At 38.0% G+C, this 20,196-nt stretch overlaps 1 protein-coding gene across 3 annotated transcripts; it reads left to right on the forward strand.

Moving 5' to 3' along the window:
- Positions 1 to 1,290: 1,290 nt before the first annotated feature.
- On the forward strand, positions 1,291 to 18,207 carry LOC107221542. 3 transcript variants are annotated; one of them, XM_015660561.2, is made up of 7 exons: positions 1,291 to 1,510; positions 6,890 to 7,072; positions 7,304 to 7,788; positions 9,227 to 9,358; positions 15,652 to 16,073; positions 17,166 to 17,296; positions 17,480 to 18,207. In XM_015660561.2, the coding sequence occupies exons 2-7, from the start codon at positions 6,892 to 6,894 to the stop codon at positions 17,548 to 17,550; spliced, it is 1,422 nt and encodes a 473-aa protein (XP_015516047.1). In that variant the 5' UTR covers positions 1,291 to 1,510; positions 6,890 to 6,891; the 3' UTR covers positions 17,551 to 18,207. The 3 variants fall into 3 exon arrangements, with proteins under 3 accessions (XP_015516047.1, XP_015516048.1, XP_046594144.1); XM_015660562.2 differs by lacking the exon at positions 1,291 to 1,510 and adding an exon at positions 3,449 to 3,638; XM_046738188.1 differs by lacking the exon at positions 1,291 to 1,510 and adding an exon at positions 6,040 to 6,094.
- The last annotated feature ends 1,989 nt before the right edge of the window (positions 18,208 to 20,196 follow it).

Consider the following 20,196-nt stretch of genomic DNA (forward strand, 5'->3'; position numbering starts at 1 on the left):
GAACACATTTACAGGGTCGTAAACGACCCCAGTTGACCCACTAACTGCGCTCCTAAGCTAGAAATTGTCATTATCGCGTTAATACTTTCAGTAGTACTATAACTGAACTTTAATGAAATTAAATCTGCTCTTCGACACTGGATTTCTTGATAAAACACGAAAAGATTTCTATACCTCCAGTCCCATTATTGGTTTTAGAACGATTTTACGAACAAGACACGCATGGGGTCGATAACGACCCCACTCACGGGTTAAAAGGTACAAAAAGATACATGTGTTCTAACGATAAGGAGAAAAATTAATTAGTTCTCCATTCGGGATTGCTATAGTTTGTTTTCTAGAGAAATAGGTAAATGCAAATGAATAATCGAACAGCTTCGACACCTTTTCATTGTGTATACAGAATTTTGCACGGGTCTATGGATATTCAGTTTTCAAAGTTTAACTGCTTTACCAATTTGAATCAGGATTTGAATGAAATCATTTCCGGAAGAAGAAGAAATTCTTTTAGTATGAAGCCTATTTCAATATGCCCAAGTCCAATATATCTCAAATTTCGAATCATTCATTACGCTTGTAAATTTACTTATGGTAAATTGTGATCGCTTTAATCAACGCACTTCGCTATGCCCAATAAAACACGGTCATATTTTCCTGGAGGTTCGAGAAAAAAAAAAACCTTTGCTCAATTTGTTACGGCCTGATAAATTCCGCAGAGTGCCTGTAACATATTTCCAGTTTCTAACGGACGATTGTAGCCACACCGACCGCGGCTGCAGTGCGTTTGTATAATACAATAACCTTTCACCGTAGGTAAAATTAATTCTTCGTCAAACATTGGCCGTACTTCGTACAGCGTAATGTGCTGTACGTTAAATCCTCGCACCCGGACTAAACGACCGGTGTATACATAATTGTGTCGAAGCGACCTTACGAAGCCCCGGGCAGAAGACGATAATTCCGAAAAAGAATCCAGAGCAAAACGAAGAAAGAGAAAAAAACCCGCAGGCACGATTACGGCACGATCGTGCGTAGAACGTTCAGCAGGCTCGGTTTCTCAATGAAAGAGATCAAGGATCAAGGGTAGAGACAACAGCAGCGACCACAAAACACGCTCGACATTTCCTAGGGACTTTTCTCCGCGCGGTTGGCAGACCAGACGTGTGAGGCGCGCGGCGATTGGCCAGCGGCCGAGAAACAACGGACGATCGCGAGATTGGCGGCCATGTTTCCTCGTTCGGCCGTGTGCTTATGCAGTTGGTCTCTTTCCGCAGCGCCGACGGACGACTGCGACGACTCGGAAATCGAGCGAACGCAGCCGCGAAGCAAAGCGCAGCGAGTCGGTAGTTGGCGGCTCGAGCAGCTCGCACTAAGCAGAGTCGGTCGGTCAGTGGTGATAAGAATAAACCGTGGTTTAAGAAAGAAAGATAAGCTGGCGCACTACGAGAGGAAAATTCTCGATTGCGGGAGTATGGAGTAAAGCCAGACCGAGTCCTCGGGCCGACGAAAGGTAGGACAATCGGCGAAAACCCGAGCGGAATTCGTTCGAGCTGTGAAAGCGCAACGGAGACGCTTCCAAGCTGTTTAGTTCGTGAACGTCAGCCAAGTGTCAGTGAACCCGTGCAACACGCGGCCGCTGTCCGCTCTTCTTCTTCGTTTCTTCTCCGGCCGCAGATAACGAATCGTACGACGCTGTACGGTCGAATCGTACCCAAATTACTCGACTGACTTTGACAGTCGAGTGTCGAACCCCAATTTCCTGACACGAGAAACGACGGCTTCTCGTCATCTGTTACGTGCGCGAACACCCTGCGCACACGCGTGCACTCGAAGGACACGTGCATCCCGGTTCCTAATCGCCAATTTCAAAGAGGCCAAAGGTCCTGCAACTTGCTGCAGTTGCCGCAGACAAGTGTTAGCTCATCCGGTGAATCGATCATTGATCACGATTAAACGAGATCCGCAAACTGCACGCAAATTAGGTTTAGAGGGATTGCGGTGTCGTGTTTTTTCATTGACATATTCACGTTGATAGGGGGACGAGACGGGAGAGTAAATTAAAAATTAAAATAGAGGGCATATTAATATGTAGCTTTAATAAGATATGACTACGTAATTTTCAATCCCTTGTAATCGTTACAAAAAGCCACGCTCGATCACAAGTGGCCGATATGGATGGCGGATTGATGACCCACTAGCTTAATAAAATTACATAAAATCAGCCTTAGCCGATTAACAAGGAGCATGAAAGAAATTATAAACTGTAACAAGATATATACCTCGGGTTTTGGATGAGTGGAAAGAGAAATACACGTTATAGAGTATCGTTAATCCCACCTTCAGTCCTTTTTTCCTTAATTTACGACAGTACCCGACGCACTAATGAGTATCTTTTATCGGACGAAAGGAACCGCGTGCGTTGGGCATGAAGCGTGTTGTCATGTTCAGTGCGAATAGTTGAGTTTATGAGTGGTCGCTTTGACGCGTGGCTAATCTGTTTCTACTATCTCGCGATGTTTTATTTTGATCTTTTTACCACCTCCAGTTGCTTTCATTGTCACGTTCCGTTTTATTACCTTCTTCGGTAGCTTTCAACCACGACTGCAAACAGCTGGCCTTCGATAGATTTTAATGCTTTAAAGATTAGACATGTTCTCGTTTGTGATGAAACCAGCGCACGATCTTGTATTATCAGAACAACTTAAGTTAATAGTTTTCAAACTTGGATACCTACGGACAATTTGTACTTTTGCGCCGAATTACAAACATTATACGTACTTCGAAATTGAATATTAGAGAAACGTTTCTGTTCTCTTCTCTAGCGTATTCTATTCGTTGTTATTGGTGCAAACGTAATACAAAACAAAAAACAACCGACTTGTGGAAACAACGATCATCATCAATGCGGTTCAGAAATAAAAGTGGAAATATATTTTTCGGTATAACGTACACTTTAGTTTGCGCTCATCCAGCTCAGCAAAAATGTTCCATTTCATTATAATTTATAAGCATTAAACCAGCAACTTCTCTGCAGACTAACTTAACACGAGGCTGAACTTAGCAACGTTAATGTATCCAGACTTTGAAACAAAAATTATTAACCCGCACCTTTAGAATACATGAAAAAAGTTGAATTTACTAAATCTGAGTTTTTTGATGCTGTATCAACAGTTCGCTAAATTTCAAGTAATCCTAAAGCTGCAAAATAACGACTTATTTCAAGGATGCACCATTACAATAACGTTACTAACTTCAACCCGATAGGTTAACCGCGTTATTTACTCTGTCGATCGATCGCAGCGCCCCCACTACACACGTCTCTTAATTTTTCGTCTCTTTCCCCGTGTTACACATGTTACACATGTTCACAATTGGCTCCACGTCTCCGTTTCCGACAAACCTGGTTTGCCACTTGGTGGCAGTATTGCCGCGAAGGACAAATAACTGGTAGAACCGAAACGGCGGCTTCGATCTCAGTTCGATTCTTACTCCTGAGCGATCGCAACCCGTTCTCTTAATTAACCGTCGCGGACCAGTTCGAATTTTGAAAATGTTACCGCTACTCAGGCACAGAAACCGGACGGCGAGCAGCGACGAGACGCCGGAAAATCCAGAGCCGGATAACCCGAAACACGAATGTAATTATCCGACGCATAGTATCAATTCAATTCCCTAAAACGATGTAATAGGATAGAATTAACGGGTTGTGTTTGCGCACAATATTCGTCTCAAGTTTGCGATTCGAGTATTCTCGACGGATCACGGACGGACGCCTTTCTTCGTTTGTTCTTTCGGCCCTCTTCAAGTACGGACAAAAGACCAAGTATTTACCGTCCGCTTTGCTAGGCCCCGGTAAAGTATGGCCCAGTTGTGAATATGTACGGCAACACTGACTACGTGGCTCACAGGCGCGGGTGTAAAATATCGAGCTGCAGTATTAGCGGGAGAAAAGACACCTCTGGAGCACTTTATTATTCGAGTACTCGGCAAACTTAACGCACTATGGTGTGGAAAATTTCCTGAAATATCGTCGCACCGAAGTACTCTTTCACTCAATATTATAGTATCAAAATCACCAATTTGTGTCATCCAAATTTTCTATTTCATTCGGGATTCGCAACGTTGAAAATCTTTGTTGAAAATTTCTACAGTAAGTCCATAGGATACATCCAAATTCCTCTACAATATAATCGGAAATTGGACCAAACCAGATGAATTTCCATGGAATATTTTCACTAAGGATATCTGCTGTAACGGTTGTTCAAGACGTGGAAACTAAACTTGTTGATTGTGAAATTATCGTAAGAAATATTTTCTACAATGTGTGATCAATTTCTGAAAGGCAGAAAATGCGGATCGTCAAATTGCTCATCCCGGTTCGTTCTAAGTGATTTAACTATCGTGGATCCGACTAATATTTTCAACGACTGCACAATCAGTTACAGCTTACAAGTAGGCAGACCGCTTTTGCCCGAAATGTCTCCAGGCTTTACAACTTGTATAATATTTATATATCTATGCATTCGAAAGAGAAACGTTCCTCTGCATTATACCCGAACTTTTACTCATTCGATGTTATCCTTTCATTTAAGGGGACTAGGAAAGCTCTGACGGCTAAAAATGAGATGAAAAATTAAATGTCATTTATGATCGAGTGAGAAAATATACGCGATTTTCTTATCTTTAAGTTAATTGTCACAATTTTGAATGACGATCAATGGTCTTCAAAATAAAAAATCGCGTACGTTATTTCGATTGTTCGTAAACGCCATTCGAATTTTTACCTCATTTTTAGCCCAATTTCGCGAATTTTTCAGTTGTCTTTACGCAAAAATGTTCGTAAAATATTATCCTAATACAATAGGTCAATGAGAAAAGATAATATTTTTTAATATTTTAAGCCTTCGTGGTCCCCTTAAAAGTAACCGAACTCGATAGCTTTAACCGAACCGACTAATGAAAAACAAAATAGTCGGATTTGCATAGATATTAATTACAGCCTACATGTGAAATCATTTCTTTCTGAAAAGGCTGCGCGAGTTTCGTTTCGCGAAAAGTTTTCTCTTCGTCAAGGCAAAATATATGCGTGTACATTTGTATATAATATTTCTCTTATGTACAACATCAACATTCAAGCAAATCCTACGTATGATAAATACAAAATCTGTATTAATTATGTCGCGGTAAATGATTAGCGAAAATGTGATTGCAAGTGCGTTCTCTTTTATTTGTGCGACACACTGTTGATACATAAATTGCTCTACTATTCCGAGCAATATCATCAATACTAGCCCGACAATATCATCGTGATCCACTGAAGCGCTGCGAAGCATTGCGATGATCTATACTTCGCGTTTAGATATGCATCTGATGCATATGACCGTTATCGCTGCAAATATGTTCATTCCAATGTTTTTCCACCATTCACATATTCGTACTCGAAAGCGTCACGTTTTTCATATAACGCTTCAAAAACACCCACATGACGATATCTTGATCGTTCTGACGTGTGTTATACGACTGTTTTTACAACCGACTATAAGATAAGTGTACCACTTATTGACCTTGTCCCAATGACTGTACCTATTTAGTCGTATCTGTTTGATCCTTGGTTCGAAAATTACCAAAAAATTAATTTTTAGCCTGAAACCTGCATAAATTCACAATTGGTGCCGTAAATTTATAATTTTGAAAAATAAAAGAGTCAATAATTGGGGCTAAACGTGTCGATAACTGGTAAACTTGTCTTACGTGGCACGTTTTTTTTTTTTTTTTTATTCCAATCATTTGACTACACTAGTGATGACTTTTCAATATTCCTCAACTACCACGATTGCGTGCAAACTCGATTCAAACAGCGACCAATGACAAACTTTATTTGCCAGAATCTTCAAGCGTCGACTACAGTCTGCGCTTCAGAGGGGCGATGAAGTACACGCGACATTTTCCAGCTGAAAAAAGTCGTTTGCTCATTGTCAAACCGGCTCCGCGTATAATCACTAAGTAGGCAGTACGATACGTAATTCGCAATTTTCAACAGCTGTGTTCACCTTCATGGCGACCGATCCGCGATTTGCAAATTTCTTCGAGAGCTGTATGGATCGTGCTAACTTTTTTTTACAACAGTTTTGCTCCTCGTCACGAAATCTTTGATGTGTTTCTTTTTTTTTTAAGAATTGTGTATTCGCGTAGTATAAAAGTTACCTAATTCTCCGGAATTGAAAATGATTTGTGGTTTGTCATAGCTGTATTATCGATTGCAGAATTTTTTTTCACTCATTTTGCTTATTACGCTTTACGGTTTTTCTTCTTACACATGTTTTCTTTCTTTTTTTTATGAAACATGAGAAAAAGTAAAAAAATTGTACAATATTAGATCTCTCGTATTAACAGATTTTATACCAGAATGTTAGCTTAATGGAAACACTCGGAAAGACGAACTCGTGTCCTCCACGTTGCAAAAGAAAGAAAAACATCGAGGCCAAAATTCATCGGTGAATTCGTATTGTAAAGCATTATACAAAACACTTGTGTTAATTCAACTGACTAAATAATGAAGAACACTCGTTGAAACGTATATATATAAATAATAATCCTATGAGCCCGGATATGTTGTTAATAATTCCATTACCTGTATGGAAAACGGTTGAAAATGAATTTCCCCAACAATTTTAATACGTTCTGTGAAACTCGCCGTTCATCGCCGGCAGATTATAGACAACCGAAGCTACATTTTCGATGAACGGTTGCCTATCTGCCGGGGCTGAGTGGAAAGTTTCACAGAAAACTCCAGGTTATAGGTCTAATTAAAATATTAATTTAAAGAGGAAAAAAAAAAAAATAAAAAAAAAAAAACTAAACTAATCTCTGTTAATAATTTCCCCCTCAGCGATGAACGGTTCTCGGCTTGGCAGGGGCCGTGGTGGCCGGCTCGCGGTCTACGCTGGAAGTCTTGTGGGCCTCCTGCTCCTGGTGATGGTGTATCGCGCAGCCGTCTCGGAGATGGCGAGACTTCGAGAAATCCACGTCCAGTGCACCCACGACAAAGAATCGTTGGCCGCGCAGTTTCAAGGTAAGATAACAGAAAGAGAGAGATAGATAGATAGAGAGAGAGAGGAGCGCTTATTTCAAGAACAAGGTAAACCATTAACAAGATATGAAAAACTTTCAATGGACAAATCGGCAATGATTTGACCAGAGTAAAAATGTAAAAGTGAAACTACTATAATCGGGCACTATATAGCAAACAGCAGTTACGGTAACTGTATGAGATTTAACAGAAATACACTATGATGATTCGCAGTGATATCCGAGTACAAGATGAGAATTGAGAAGTCTCTGGCGGATGAGAAGAGCGCGAACGTTGCCGCGAAGCAGGAACTCGAGCATAGGGCGACGATCGAGAAATCGCAACGGGACAAGGATCTCGTGGAAGCGAATCACAGGTACAACTCTTTGGACCAGGAGTTCAAGACCCTCAAGACCCAGTACAAGGATTATCTTGACGAGTGCGCGATGAAGCAGCAACAGGCGTCCGAGGAGAAGACAAGGCTCGAAAACACTTTGCAGGAGCTCAGGACCGAGGTCCAGCGGGCGCAGGAAGACAGGGACGCGGCGAAGAACAGCCTCGAGAACTTCAAGAACAAGTATCTTGCGGTCGAAACGGAGAAGGGCAGGTTCGAAAACATGTACAACGACATGGTCAAGACCAATGAGGCGACGGCCATGGAGAAGCAGAAACTCGAGAAACATGTTCACCAGCTCAAAATTGAGCTCGAAGATGTGAAGGTGAGTTCGATATCTGGTAATGCGTGTCGGTGTTTGAAAGGAGGTTGCGATAGTTCGGAAAGAAAAAAATGGCAGGATGCTAAGTTTGTAAAGACGTGATTAGACGCGATCAGAGTTAAAATATGTAACTGATAAAAATCATTCGTTTTGTGCAATGAATTTTTTCAGTTTCGGTAGGTTATTTCGACTATCGATGGGTTCGTGTGCTGTATGGATCAGGAGTTAGGAAAGAAGAAAAAAAAAACTGTTTACGAAAAATTCCAGCAACGCTGTTTGTGCCGATGATCATAAACACGAATGAAACGTCATTCCTGTTATGTGATTAAACACAAGCTGAGATGTAAAGAATTTGAGGAAAGGTTTTATCATCAGAAATTTCAAAATGATTACACTCCGGTGTTTTTCATCCGATTTATTGTTAGATGTTTTCTGGCACGTTTTGACCCATGATCAGATTCTCATAGATTATCCGAAAATTATTCGAAAAATCTTACAACAAGTACAGTTGTGACGAACAAATGTGATTGTTGACGAAAATCTTTTGTATTTTCCTCAGACAAATCTATTTCTATCGACTGTGGAGATAATATTTGTAAATTTTTATTTTTTCACATCTACTCGTGTAATCAATGAAATAAACCGGAAAACTTTGCAATCGGATGAAAAATACCAGAGTTTTTCGAGAATTTCAAAATTACTGATGATAAAAGCGTTTTTTAAATTTTTGATGAAAGGTTTTGTGATCCAAACCTACTTATCTTCATGTCCTTCACGTAGTAGGGATATTGTATCTTTTGTGTTCATTATTATTGGTGCAAATAACATTTCTGGAGAATTTTTAAGCGATTTTACGTCCTTTTTCCCGACTTCTGATTTAGACGGAACAGGATATTCATCACTTACGATGATATGTACACTTGGGGACAATGAATTTGAGACGGCTCATTTTTTACACTAGACAGTTATGTTGGCAGCGCAGAGAAACTTACAGCGCCATAGTCGGCTGAACGCGAAACAAACTCAATCTCGGTAAACATAACATAATCCATGACCGTCGAATCTAACCTTAAAATACTGCGAGGATAATGACTTGTTGGATTGGCACGTATTCTAAGGTTAGATTCGACGGTCATGGGTTATGTTACGTTTATTGAGATTGAGTTAGTTTCGCGCTTGGCCGACTATGGCGCTGTAGGTTTCTCTGCATTGCCAACATAACTGTCTAGTGTAAAAAATTAACCGTCTCGTGTAAAAAATTAACCGTCTCAGATTCATCGTCCCCAAATGTACATACATTCGATCTAATTCTGTTCTCAAATTTCCTTGCAACCGTGAATCCTTGAGTTGTTTTGAGATCCTTTAAATATAATTTTTTCACGATCGTGAGAAAAGAATTTCAGATTCTTATGAACTAATTTTTCTCTTTCTTTTGTCTCAGAGATCCTGCGGTCAGCCCGCCGCACCTCCGTCATTTGTAGGCGAACCGAACGGAGCGGCGCCGAAGGAGGCGGAAGGGGGCCAAGACGCTGGAGCAGCAATGAACCTGGCGAAACCGCCGGCTCCGCAACAGGTAAGTCCGCCCAGTGACGGCGCCGGGGGTCCACCACAGCCGATTCAGCCGCCTCAGAACCACGTCCCAGTTCGTCCCGAGGACGGGGCGCAGGTTGACCCGGCGAGCAACGTCGGATTCGAGGTGGACGAAGGGGTCGTCGTACCGGCTGGGCCGAACGCGGCGGAGGAGCTGGATCGCGCGGCCCTGAACGATAACGGGAACAAACCGCCCTCGGAAAACGTCGCCGACAATCCAAACCAGAATAACGCAATACCGAACTCGGGAAACGCCGGTGACAACGACGGAAACGTTCTAGCCGCCCCGAATCTCGCACAAAAAACGTCGAGCGCCGGGCCTCCCGGAGACGGCAATCCTGAGGCCGTTCCGAATGTTCCTATAGTCAAGATCGAGGACCAGGGTCAGGTTGTTCAGGACAGACCCGAGACGCACTGATCTTATACCTGGCGAAATAACCGGAGCGCGGTTTATAGGCGATTCGTACCACGGTGGTTGATTTTACGATGTTGAAGTTAGAAACGTCAGCGTAAATCCAGAGCGACTAACTACTACCTGAAAAACCTGGGATCTGGGGATTTTCTTTTTTTTTCGTGGGAAACCCTGAAATTCTTGGGGAGTTTTTTTTTTATTTTTCTCATGGAAAAGCCTGAAACCAATGAGAATGAAGTTGGTAACGTTAACGTAATGGAACATCACGGAGGGAAACTATGGAAAAATCATTATTGAGTAATTTTATAATGGGTTTCAAGGAGTTGACTTTGAAAAAGATGAGTATATTCTGTTCATCGTGGTTCTCTAAATTTCAGGTACCCCTTAAGGTGTGAAGTAACGATTTTTCCTAAACAGGCATCGTTACATTACCATTACCAACTTCATCCCCATTGAAATCGCAGAACATTTTTTTTTTTTTTTTTAGAATCCAACGTATTTTCTTGTTATACTCATTGGGTGACCAACTTTCTTTCTTTTTTTTTTTTTTTTTTTTTTTTTTTGCTGTACACAAATTATCTTACCTATGGAAAATAATGGGATAGAAATAAATACCAGACAAAAATACTGAAAATTGTCGACAAAAAAGATAATGTGAGAAGTATAATGATTTGCATTATTTGAGCAGTCTACGAATAAGGATCGGTATTTCAGATTCACATGGACAATGATAAACATTATCTGAAATAATCTGAAATTTTTAGGGAATTTTGGTGCCATGTTTTAGTCAACACTCTGATAACAAGACTTTGTAGGGGGAGATTCGCCATTTTCCATTTTTAAAATACTTCTGGAAAGTTGAGTCTGCAAAATGTTTGATCACACGTCGCTTTATGATCGTTTAGTGTATTCCTAACCATCCTAAAGTTGTGAAATTATGATTTTTCTCTTTCTTCTAAAAAACGGATTGCTGCAATGACGTTTCGAACTTGGAAGATCGTGATTTTATACCGCTGAGTTACCCTCCACTCGAAATCACGACGTAGCTCGCGAATCACTGAATTCTATCGTGCGATTGTATACGTTCAATATCCCGAATAATAATCAACCGATGTAATTATACATCCGCTCCGGTTTTTCAAGGGAAGATTTATACTCAATAGTCGAGTACTTGCCACGTACCTACCTAACTTCGCATCTTGTCATATAATTGGACGCTTATATTATACCGGATCGATTTTAGTTACCCCAGTTTTCATAACTCTGCGATAATTATATACATTCCTTGCGTCTCTCGTCAGTTTCTCGTTTATCCTTTCTTTCCTCTTATCGTCTTCTCTATCTTGTTTATTTTTTCAATACAGCCGCAGGGTTTTTTGATTTAATTTTCAAACACTTAAATTACGAATGTCGAGCACCGACGAAACTTCATTTACAAAGGTCAAAATATCACCCAAAACAAATTTCATCGCGATCCACAGCTGCGTGTTATTTCATACCTTTATGTTCAAACTTGAATGATACTATTTTTAGTGTTTGAAACTTCGTCTCAAGGCCTCTGTGTTTGTCTTCGTAAAAGCACGTCTTCGAAACACTTGCGGTCTTTTGGAGGACTGATATTTTACCCTGACCTTACACAATAAATCATAATAATAACATGAGCATTAAATTAGAATTTTACGAGTTCTGCTTATTATATACATATGCTAGAACTTATTTTTATATCAATCAAACTGTGCAGTAACCTGAATCAGAAAATTATGGGTACATAAAATATCGATTCACTATAATAACGTAATGCATCGTTATACAAATTAAACATATAATTTGTAATATACAAAGATACACGTGTAATAATTTTCCGCTATTGTTTCTGCATTCTCACAGATTGTTTATACTACAGATAGTAACTATTGTATGTATGCACCTAGTTATTATTTATACTATTTACTTCGCCATGTTATATTAATGTAGAACAGGTGGCTTTGGGATGTGATTAGCGACTTTCCCCTGCATTACTTGTGTAATCGTTTGTCTCGTTTAAATGGCTGGAAAACCGCTATTTAGTTTGTAGATTATTCTTCCCGCAGGGCACCTTGCATGACACATTATTATGTATGTATATTAATACCGACTAACCGTGGCTGCAATATACTTTTCTGTTCCTTACTTCTCTCTTTATTTTTTAGTATCTCGATTAGAAAAATTCCGTAATTCGAGCCGGATGTTTGATTGAATTTTCGAAACAACCTCGTTCTTTCTCTTTTATCCCTCTCTTTCTCTAATTCGTCATTGTTCTCTCGTCCTGTCAATAATTTGATTGATCGATTATACTCTCCTGAAAACGATCAAACGGTAAGAAATCTCTAAAACCTGCAAAGTTTTTCACTCTGCAGTTGTCGGGAATTTAAATTTTTCGGTAAAAGAACAAAGAACCAGGTATGAATAATAAAAACGTTAAACAACTGCATATAATGTTTGATAATTGGCGATACATACAAATCAAGTTTCATATGCGCAATTACCAAAAATGTCAACATCACATGACAGAGAAGAGATTTTAAAAAATTAATTGCGAAAAAATTTCAATTACAGAATTTGCGCGCATCTAATTCCATCTAATCTGATAACAATTAGTATGCAATAATTGAGTTGAAAAAACTTGAGGCAATTTTTCAGCACAAAAATACATACCCACACAAATGCACCCATATATATATATATGAAATATATATATATATATATATGAGCGAATAAAGACCCTGTTTAAATGAATTAGCTGTCTTTTCATGTACAATGGGAATCGTGAAACGACAAAGAAAGGTGAATTATATATGCTTATATATTTATATAGATTGATTATTATAGAGTGAACGAAGGACGTGCTACGCCTTGAATGTGCCTGTACATCTGTGTTACTTAAAATATTATAAATAATAAACTGTTATCATTTCTACTTGCTTGCGTTTTTTTTTTACTTATCATATATGATATATATCGATATATATATATATATTGTACATACATGCACCCGCACCTAACTAAATACAGCTACGTGTATATAGTATATTATGTACGTACTGATATCGCGTGTCAATCGTGACGTAGGTTCTTAAAAAAAAAAAATTTTTTAACTTTTGAACTAAAAGCAATTTCTCACCAATTTTATTTCTCTGTATTTTATATTTATTTTCTTTTATTATTAACGGCATAACGTTCAAAATTTGGATCAGATTCGATTGGTTTTACTTATTTATTAACCTAATGCTTGCACGTTTACGTTCTGCAAACGATTCTTGTGGTGCTATTTTCGTTGATAATAATTATGTAATTCAGTGGTTGTAGTAACTAGATATTTAATTAACCTCGAGCTCGCTCATGCACGATTTTATCACGTGACAAGGTATTAATTTATTAATTTAGATACTGTAAACATTTTTTTACATTTCAAACTATTTGATAAATTTATCACTTTTTCTATCTACTTTTGATGAACCTTATTAATGTAATATACACGTACGCGTAACCTTGTTTATAATATGCTGCTACATCTTATTACAGTTGTTTACCTGCGATTCTTTATAATTTTTGTCTGTTATTTGTCGCTTCTTTACCCAATTTTGTTTCAATTTTTGACGTTGAACGCATTTTTCATAAAAAATACGTTTTAATATCGGGAATAAAATGCAGTCGAAAGAATAATGTTATTTGTTTGGCTTCGCAAGAGGTGTAATACAATGAATACAATTTCTCTCGATTACACGTTTAAAATGATCGCTTCAATTATTCATAAATGATGTACGCGTACGAAGCTGAAATTTTTATAGTTAAATATAACACGCCGAATGTCGCCAACAAACTTTTAATGTTCAATTACAGCTGAGCAAGTATAAAGTTAGAGTCAACAATTTACCGCGAACAAATAAAACCGGCAAAGTCTAACCAGCGCTCAACGGTTTTTCAGGAAGTAAATTTAATAACTCGTTTAAAACTTTACGAATATAAAAACGATTCGTTCATCTACCTGAATAAATTTTGCCAAATACCATATTCGTTTATTATTTTCTCGAAATATCTCTTCCAACATTTACCTGCATCTCGGTGAAACAATTCATATATTACTTCGGTACAATTTTACGGTAATTTATAATAACTTACGCTGTTATATTCAGAATTGAAAGATTTATCAGAAAAATACTGATAATCACGTAAGTAGTAAAATTGTGCATGATTTTATTTAAAACAGTGCCAAAGCTTCTAATCTTATAATTTGCATGAAAATTCTTTCGCATCTGGTTGGGGAAAAAGAGAAGAAGAAAAATAAAACCATACACCCGTCTTAGCCTTAGAATTATCGCAGAGTTCTCGTAAACTTGGAGAAATGATAAAAGTAAGGGAATATAAATTATCAACGATTAAAGTCACAAAATTTAACAGAGTTTTCAGTTACTTTTATTTTTTTTTATTTCTCAGTTATAGCTTAGTGGAATTGAAAGAGATCATTCCACTTCGTTGTAAAATATGGATAGATAGTCTTTTAAAAAATCTCTTCAAATCGTCGACAGCACACGATAAGATGCAAGTCAACGGAATGTTGACGAATTGAAACAATTTTCCCTATACCGCAAAATTTGCAACAATTTCGATGATTTTCAACGACTTTGGTTAACTTGACGGTTCTCTGTTACTTCGAGAAATATTTCGATCATTCAAGCTTCTTTGGTTCAAGGATCTATGAGGTGAAAAAGCGTCGAAACAAAAACGTGGCGAAAGCCTTCAACACATTCACTGAAGCTAATTTAATTACATTCAACTATAAAACTTCCCATGATGGGGGAGAAAATGTTAAAATACTTAAATTCGAATATTAATACCTCAATATTTTATTTACATCATAGAAATTTCAATTTTTCGCCCCTAAAAACTCCATACCGCTCATCTGATTCTAATGAGCAATGTCTGATTTTATTCGTAATCGAATTCTCCACAGATCTTCCAAGTCAAATTATGATTAAAATTATGATGAATTACGATTAGTTGTTCAATTACAAGTTCAACATTTTTAAATTATTACGATTGGATGTAGTGATTTTTATCCACTAACTAAGGAGCTCAAGAAAGAATCTGCATCCAAGGCAAGTTGCAGGAAATTCGTTTACTAACAGAATGAGCTATTTTTCAATAGAATCAGACAAACTATACCGGCTTTTCGCTGAAAAAATAGTGGAGTAATGTGATTTCTTTAATGTCGTTAATAACAACGTTTTTACAGTTTGAATTCATTGTTGAAACGCTTTCATCTGGATCACAGTAACTTTCTCGAATCAGATTCAACTTGATCAGCTTCAGTTGCCTTGTTTAACTTAAATATTGTTACGTTTTTGATTAGACACATTTTTGTGCCGAGTCAATTTTTATAACAAGACAGTATTCTGTGTTTTTTGGGCTTGCTGATTACGAATCTGAAATCAGATTTCAAAAATTCAAAATGGTGGATACAATATGGCGGACGAAAATTCCAAATTTAATCAAATCCAGTACAAAGAATTCATTTACCAATAAAATGAGACATTTTTAATACAATCAGACAAACTGTACCGGTGATTTTTGGTGAAAAAATATTAGAACAATTTAGTTTTTTTGACGTTTACAATTGTAATTCAATGTTGAAACGTATTCATCTGGATCACTGTAAATTTTTCGGAAAAGATTCAACTTGACGAACTTCACTTACCCTGTTTAACTTTCTTTGTGTTACATTTTCTATTCGCCAAATTTTTTACCCAGGTTCATACAACCTGAACGATTTAATTTTCACCCGTTAAATTCATGGCCTCCCTTATTCAAAGACCTCATCCTTACAGAGCACGTCGACGACGATGCCGAGGTTGCGAGCAGCGCAGGTTGGCGACGGCTCCTTGAAGTCGAGTACGAAGGGATCGACGCAACCCGGAGAAAAGTCGTCTCCTGGTGTCCGGAAGGTGAAACTTCCCGCTGGAGTTCCGCCCATCCCGAAATTCGAGGCGGAAAGAAACCCCGCGGCAACGAATGGAGATAAAGTTGAAAAGGGCCGGGGCGATGCCGCCGAGGTTCCATTCGAGGAGGAAAAGCTCCAAGGTCCAGTCGCCGATAATCAGGTCGCGAACCCTCCTCATTTACCCGCCGCGCAACGTCATCCTGGGGAACAGGCCCAACCTCGCCAGGACAGCTGGGCCTGGCCCGCCAAAGTTGCCCCCGGGGTCCAGGAAATTGGCGACGAGCTCAGCAACAGGGAAAAGATACCAGGGTGAGTGTTGAATTCGGTAATACAGGTATCGATAAAAAAATGTTTGAATATTGTTGGGATTACGAAAAACGAGGTACGCGTAAACATTTTGCGCTATCGTCGATCCTTTTTTGGTTATTGCAACGCTGAATCAGTTTCCGAGGTTTATTCTACTTTTTTAGTTAAACGAGGCTTTAACGTCAATTTATTCCTGCACGAGCGTTAAATTTTCGCAACGGTTGCAAGAAAATATAGCAACAGTGATCGTAATGAGAAAGAATAGTAACGGATACTAGACTTTCTGGTAACGGCTACGAAACTAATTTTCATTCTCTACCTAGAACTATACTTTTCTATCGTGGTAAAAAATGAAAATAGTTAAGGACCGAGCGGTAACCGGAATTAAAAATTTCTCTCAGTTTACGTTAAATTCAGTTCTGTCAGTGACTAGGGTTAAATATAATTTGGCATATACATATATGCGTTTTTTAGTTGTTTTCTTTACATATTGTTGAATAACCATAAGAATTTATTTCACGTAAGATCACCTGATCCATTTCACCTTCGTGTTTCGATTAGAAGATACGTTTTTCTTTTCTCCACTCCATCTGAAACTCTTCTTGCACACGGCAAAACGGAAGTCAAACTTGACACGGACATGATTCTGGAATTAAAATTACTACCAAAGTATCCTTCGAATTATTTTCGTAAAGTCAATAATCTAGCCACTTATAAAGACGGTTGAAGATAAAGTTCTACGTACAAAGTAAGTAATTAAAACTTAGGAACCGTTTCGGCTACGAATTTCATTCAACGGACAAGTTTTGCAAAGAAGCGAGCAAATCAATTTAAAAGAAAAAAACAACACAAATAAAATAAAGAATGTTTAATCTTCTCCATGCTTTCCAAATGAGAAAACTTCGGATTCCGAGGACGATCTTTTAATGTTGAATTTCAGAGGTATCCTTTCGCTGGGAATGCTTTTTTTTTTTTTTACTACCGAGGGCAAGTTTTTCAGGTCCAGATAAAGAGGAAAGGATTTTTCTTCCAAACGAAACACTCTAATTTACCAAATATTTGTATTGTTTGATTTCAATGTTTTTCACTCTACAGGCTCGAGGAGACGGGGATTCGACAAATTGCTGACGGTGTTGAGTACGGTCAGTACGGTGCTGATTACGAGAAGGATTCGCCGATGAAAAACAACGATCTGCACTTAGAAGAAGGGGAAGAAGAGGGAGAAGGTGAGGAATAAGAATGAGTGTTCACTTTTATCACGTTTTACGAACTGCAATAATCAGTTAGCTGTAAAATTATTCCATATAAAAAACCAACTGGGAAATAAGTGAGAATTGAAATAATCCGTTGACATGTAAGCCAAATTTTACGATATCGCCCAACTTTCTTATATTATATTTATTTTCAAGACGGAGACGACCCGCTGGACTATCCGATACTCGAGGGAAACAATATGAAGGCTGGAAAGAATCCGGAATGAGAAGCAACGATTTAAGAGGGGGAAAAAAAAAAAAATAAAAATTTCCTACCAGAATAAATTAACGTTGAGTTACACGTCGCGTAGAGTGAGCTAATCAAAAAAGGAACAATAATAAATTTTGCGGTGTTGCGGGTGTGTCGGAACATGCCAAGAATGCTGATGGATAACGCAACGAAAAACCAAAAGGAGAAAAAAACCATCCGATGTTAAATACTGAACTTATACGCAGTAGCGTAGCGATAATCGATGACGGTATAAAATAATGAGCGAAAAAATTCGAATAATAACGGTGAAGGTTTGACATTAACCAATTGAAATACAGTAATAATAACAATAATGTAAAATAACGATAGTGATTTTATAGAAGAATACATCGACTTATATCAGCGCAAACGAAAGAGAGAAGACGAAAGCGAGATAAAGCACTATTGTATAAAAAAAAGCAGACAAAATTTCATGAAAAATATTCCCAGACAAATAGTTATATACGGTTGATTGAATGGACTGATGATTGATTATAGTCTTGTAGGGAATAGACTGTATTTTTGTAGAAAAATAATATTGATAGCCGAGGAAAATGGATGAATGAGTCGCAGGGTGAGCAAACAAAAAAAAAAAAATAACGGATTACCCAATTTTTTATAACGAATCGATTGTGACTGAATCTGATCACTGAGTTAATCCTGCGGATTTTTACTTTCTAGCCTTTTCACTTATAAATTTCACCACGTTTCATACAAATTTGTAAATGAATTCGTGACACAATTGTACAGATATAGAGTGCATAATTTCATATTGATTAAAGTGTTGGGAATTACGAGACGCTGTCAAATCGATAAAAGAAAAGGCGTCGAAATTTTCCACCAAATTCATACTGATACATAATTAATCGCATAGTTATTTATCATCGTCGATAATATTAGCTTTAACTTATTTTATCTCAAGCATCAAAATCGCGTTATAAATTATCACGCATTACGACTATGAATTTTTTAGTTATTAATTATTTTTTTTTTTTTCATTCACGGTGAAGATACCTTCGGAACTTATATTTTACACTCGTATTTCTTTTGAAACATTGTCTAAAAATCACGTGTAATATGCCGTGGCGTGAGTTGTTATTATACACGGTAAAAGCGATGATGCCTGTTACGAGATTTCAAGGATGCATATATAAATATTATATGTATATTATATATACTGTATTGTTAAACTAACACGAGGAGATTATTGCGTAGCGAATATTCCGATTTTTTTAGTAGGTTCAACTTCAGGATCGTTATTCCTGCGACAATGATCTAACGCCTCTCATTAGCATAATCTATTCTTCGCATATTTTGAATAAGGAAAAAATTTCAATTTCGTCAAAAGCGGCGAAAGCTTATTTGCGCACTTTTTCAGGAAATCTAATAATTGCGTATATCGATCCAACTTTGAAGGCTGAACGGTTGAACATTTAACTTTGTTTGCATTGTTTCTATTTCATCAAAGCGTTAACATTCTATCGTAATTATTTCGACGTAGCTTATAAATTGGTTTATTCTCTTTCGTATAATTTCTTCTTCTTTACCTAGAAAAGAAAAAGTCCGAAATATTTTTAATAATTCGTAATTACGTGATATGCAGTAATCTCAACCTACGAACAAAACTAGACGCACTATGCACTGTAAATAATGTTCTTTTTTTCGTAATAAAATTGTAAACGTTATAACCTCAACAGTCATATGAATACCACGCACTCGTTCCTAGAGTTACAACAATTTCTTCTGAATTTCGAATAAATCAGATTCTGACTCATGGTCGGAGTTTTCAGGTTTCAGTTGGAAAGTTCAGGATAGAAAATTTAATATACGACAAACGTGATTTGTAAATGTTCAGAGAATGTTCAAGTGATGATATGTTTAACCGCTACAGAGAATAACGAGGGCTTGCACCATATTTGCAGATCATATCTGCTGATCTCGTGACAAACGGGCAAGTAAGCGATAAACTGAACGAACCTGCACCTTGTGACACATGACGCATTTTTACAAGATGGCAACAAGAGCAGGTTGATATATTTACAAAGGTGACACACACTGTTACACCCGCTTAAACATTAGCCGTGTTTCCTTGCGCCATGCAATCGCAAACAGCAGCAGTGCAGTAATTTGCTTACATTGAGATTGTACTCAGAAATGAAACGGTAATGAATCACAGAAATGGTCGTTGTTCATACAACGGCTGTACGATACAACGATAACGTCTATTATTAGTCGAATAAATCGTATTTATATAACGCAAGCATATTACACGCGCCTTTTTCATGCGTGTTTTCCGTACACAGAACTTTCCGTTTCTATGACACTAGAGTGAGTCTAAGAATGCGCATGCGCGGAGTACAGAAAAGACCACCTCCAAGTCCTAGGAGTGAAAAGTGGTCCTTCTTGCACTCCGCGTATGCGCAGTTGCGAACAAAACTGACATACGCGATCCTAACCTCTATTTCGTACTTCGTGAAAAAACCCGTAACATACTCTCGTTGTATAAAAAATCGTATGCAACAAAAAGACAACCGTCCTTTCGCCTCGCGTGTTTGCAATATTCGTCTTCGACTTCAGCTACGACTCATATTGCAAAGTCGCTAGGCCCGAAAAGATCGAGATT

The sequence above is a fragment of the Neodiprion lecontei genome, chromosome 4 (assembly GCF_021901455.1).
Source record: "Neodiprion lecontei isolate iyNeoLeco1 chromosome 4, iyNeoLeco1.1, whole genome shotgun sequence".
NCBI classification, from domain to species: domain Eukaryota; kingdom Metazoa; phylum Arthropoda; class Insecta; order Hymenoptera; family Diprionidae; genus Neodiprion; species Neodiprion lecontei.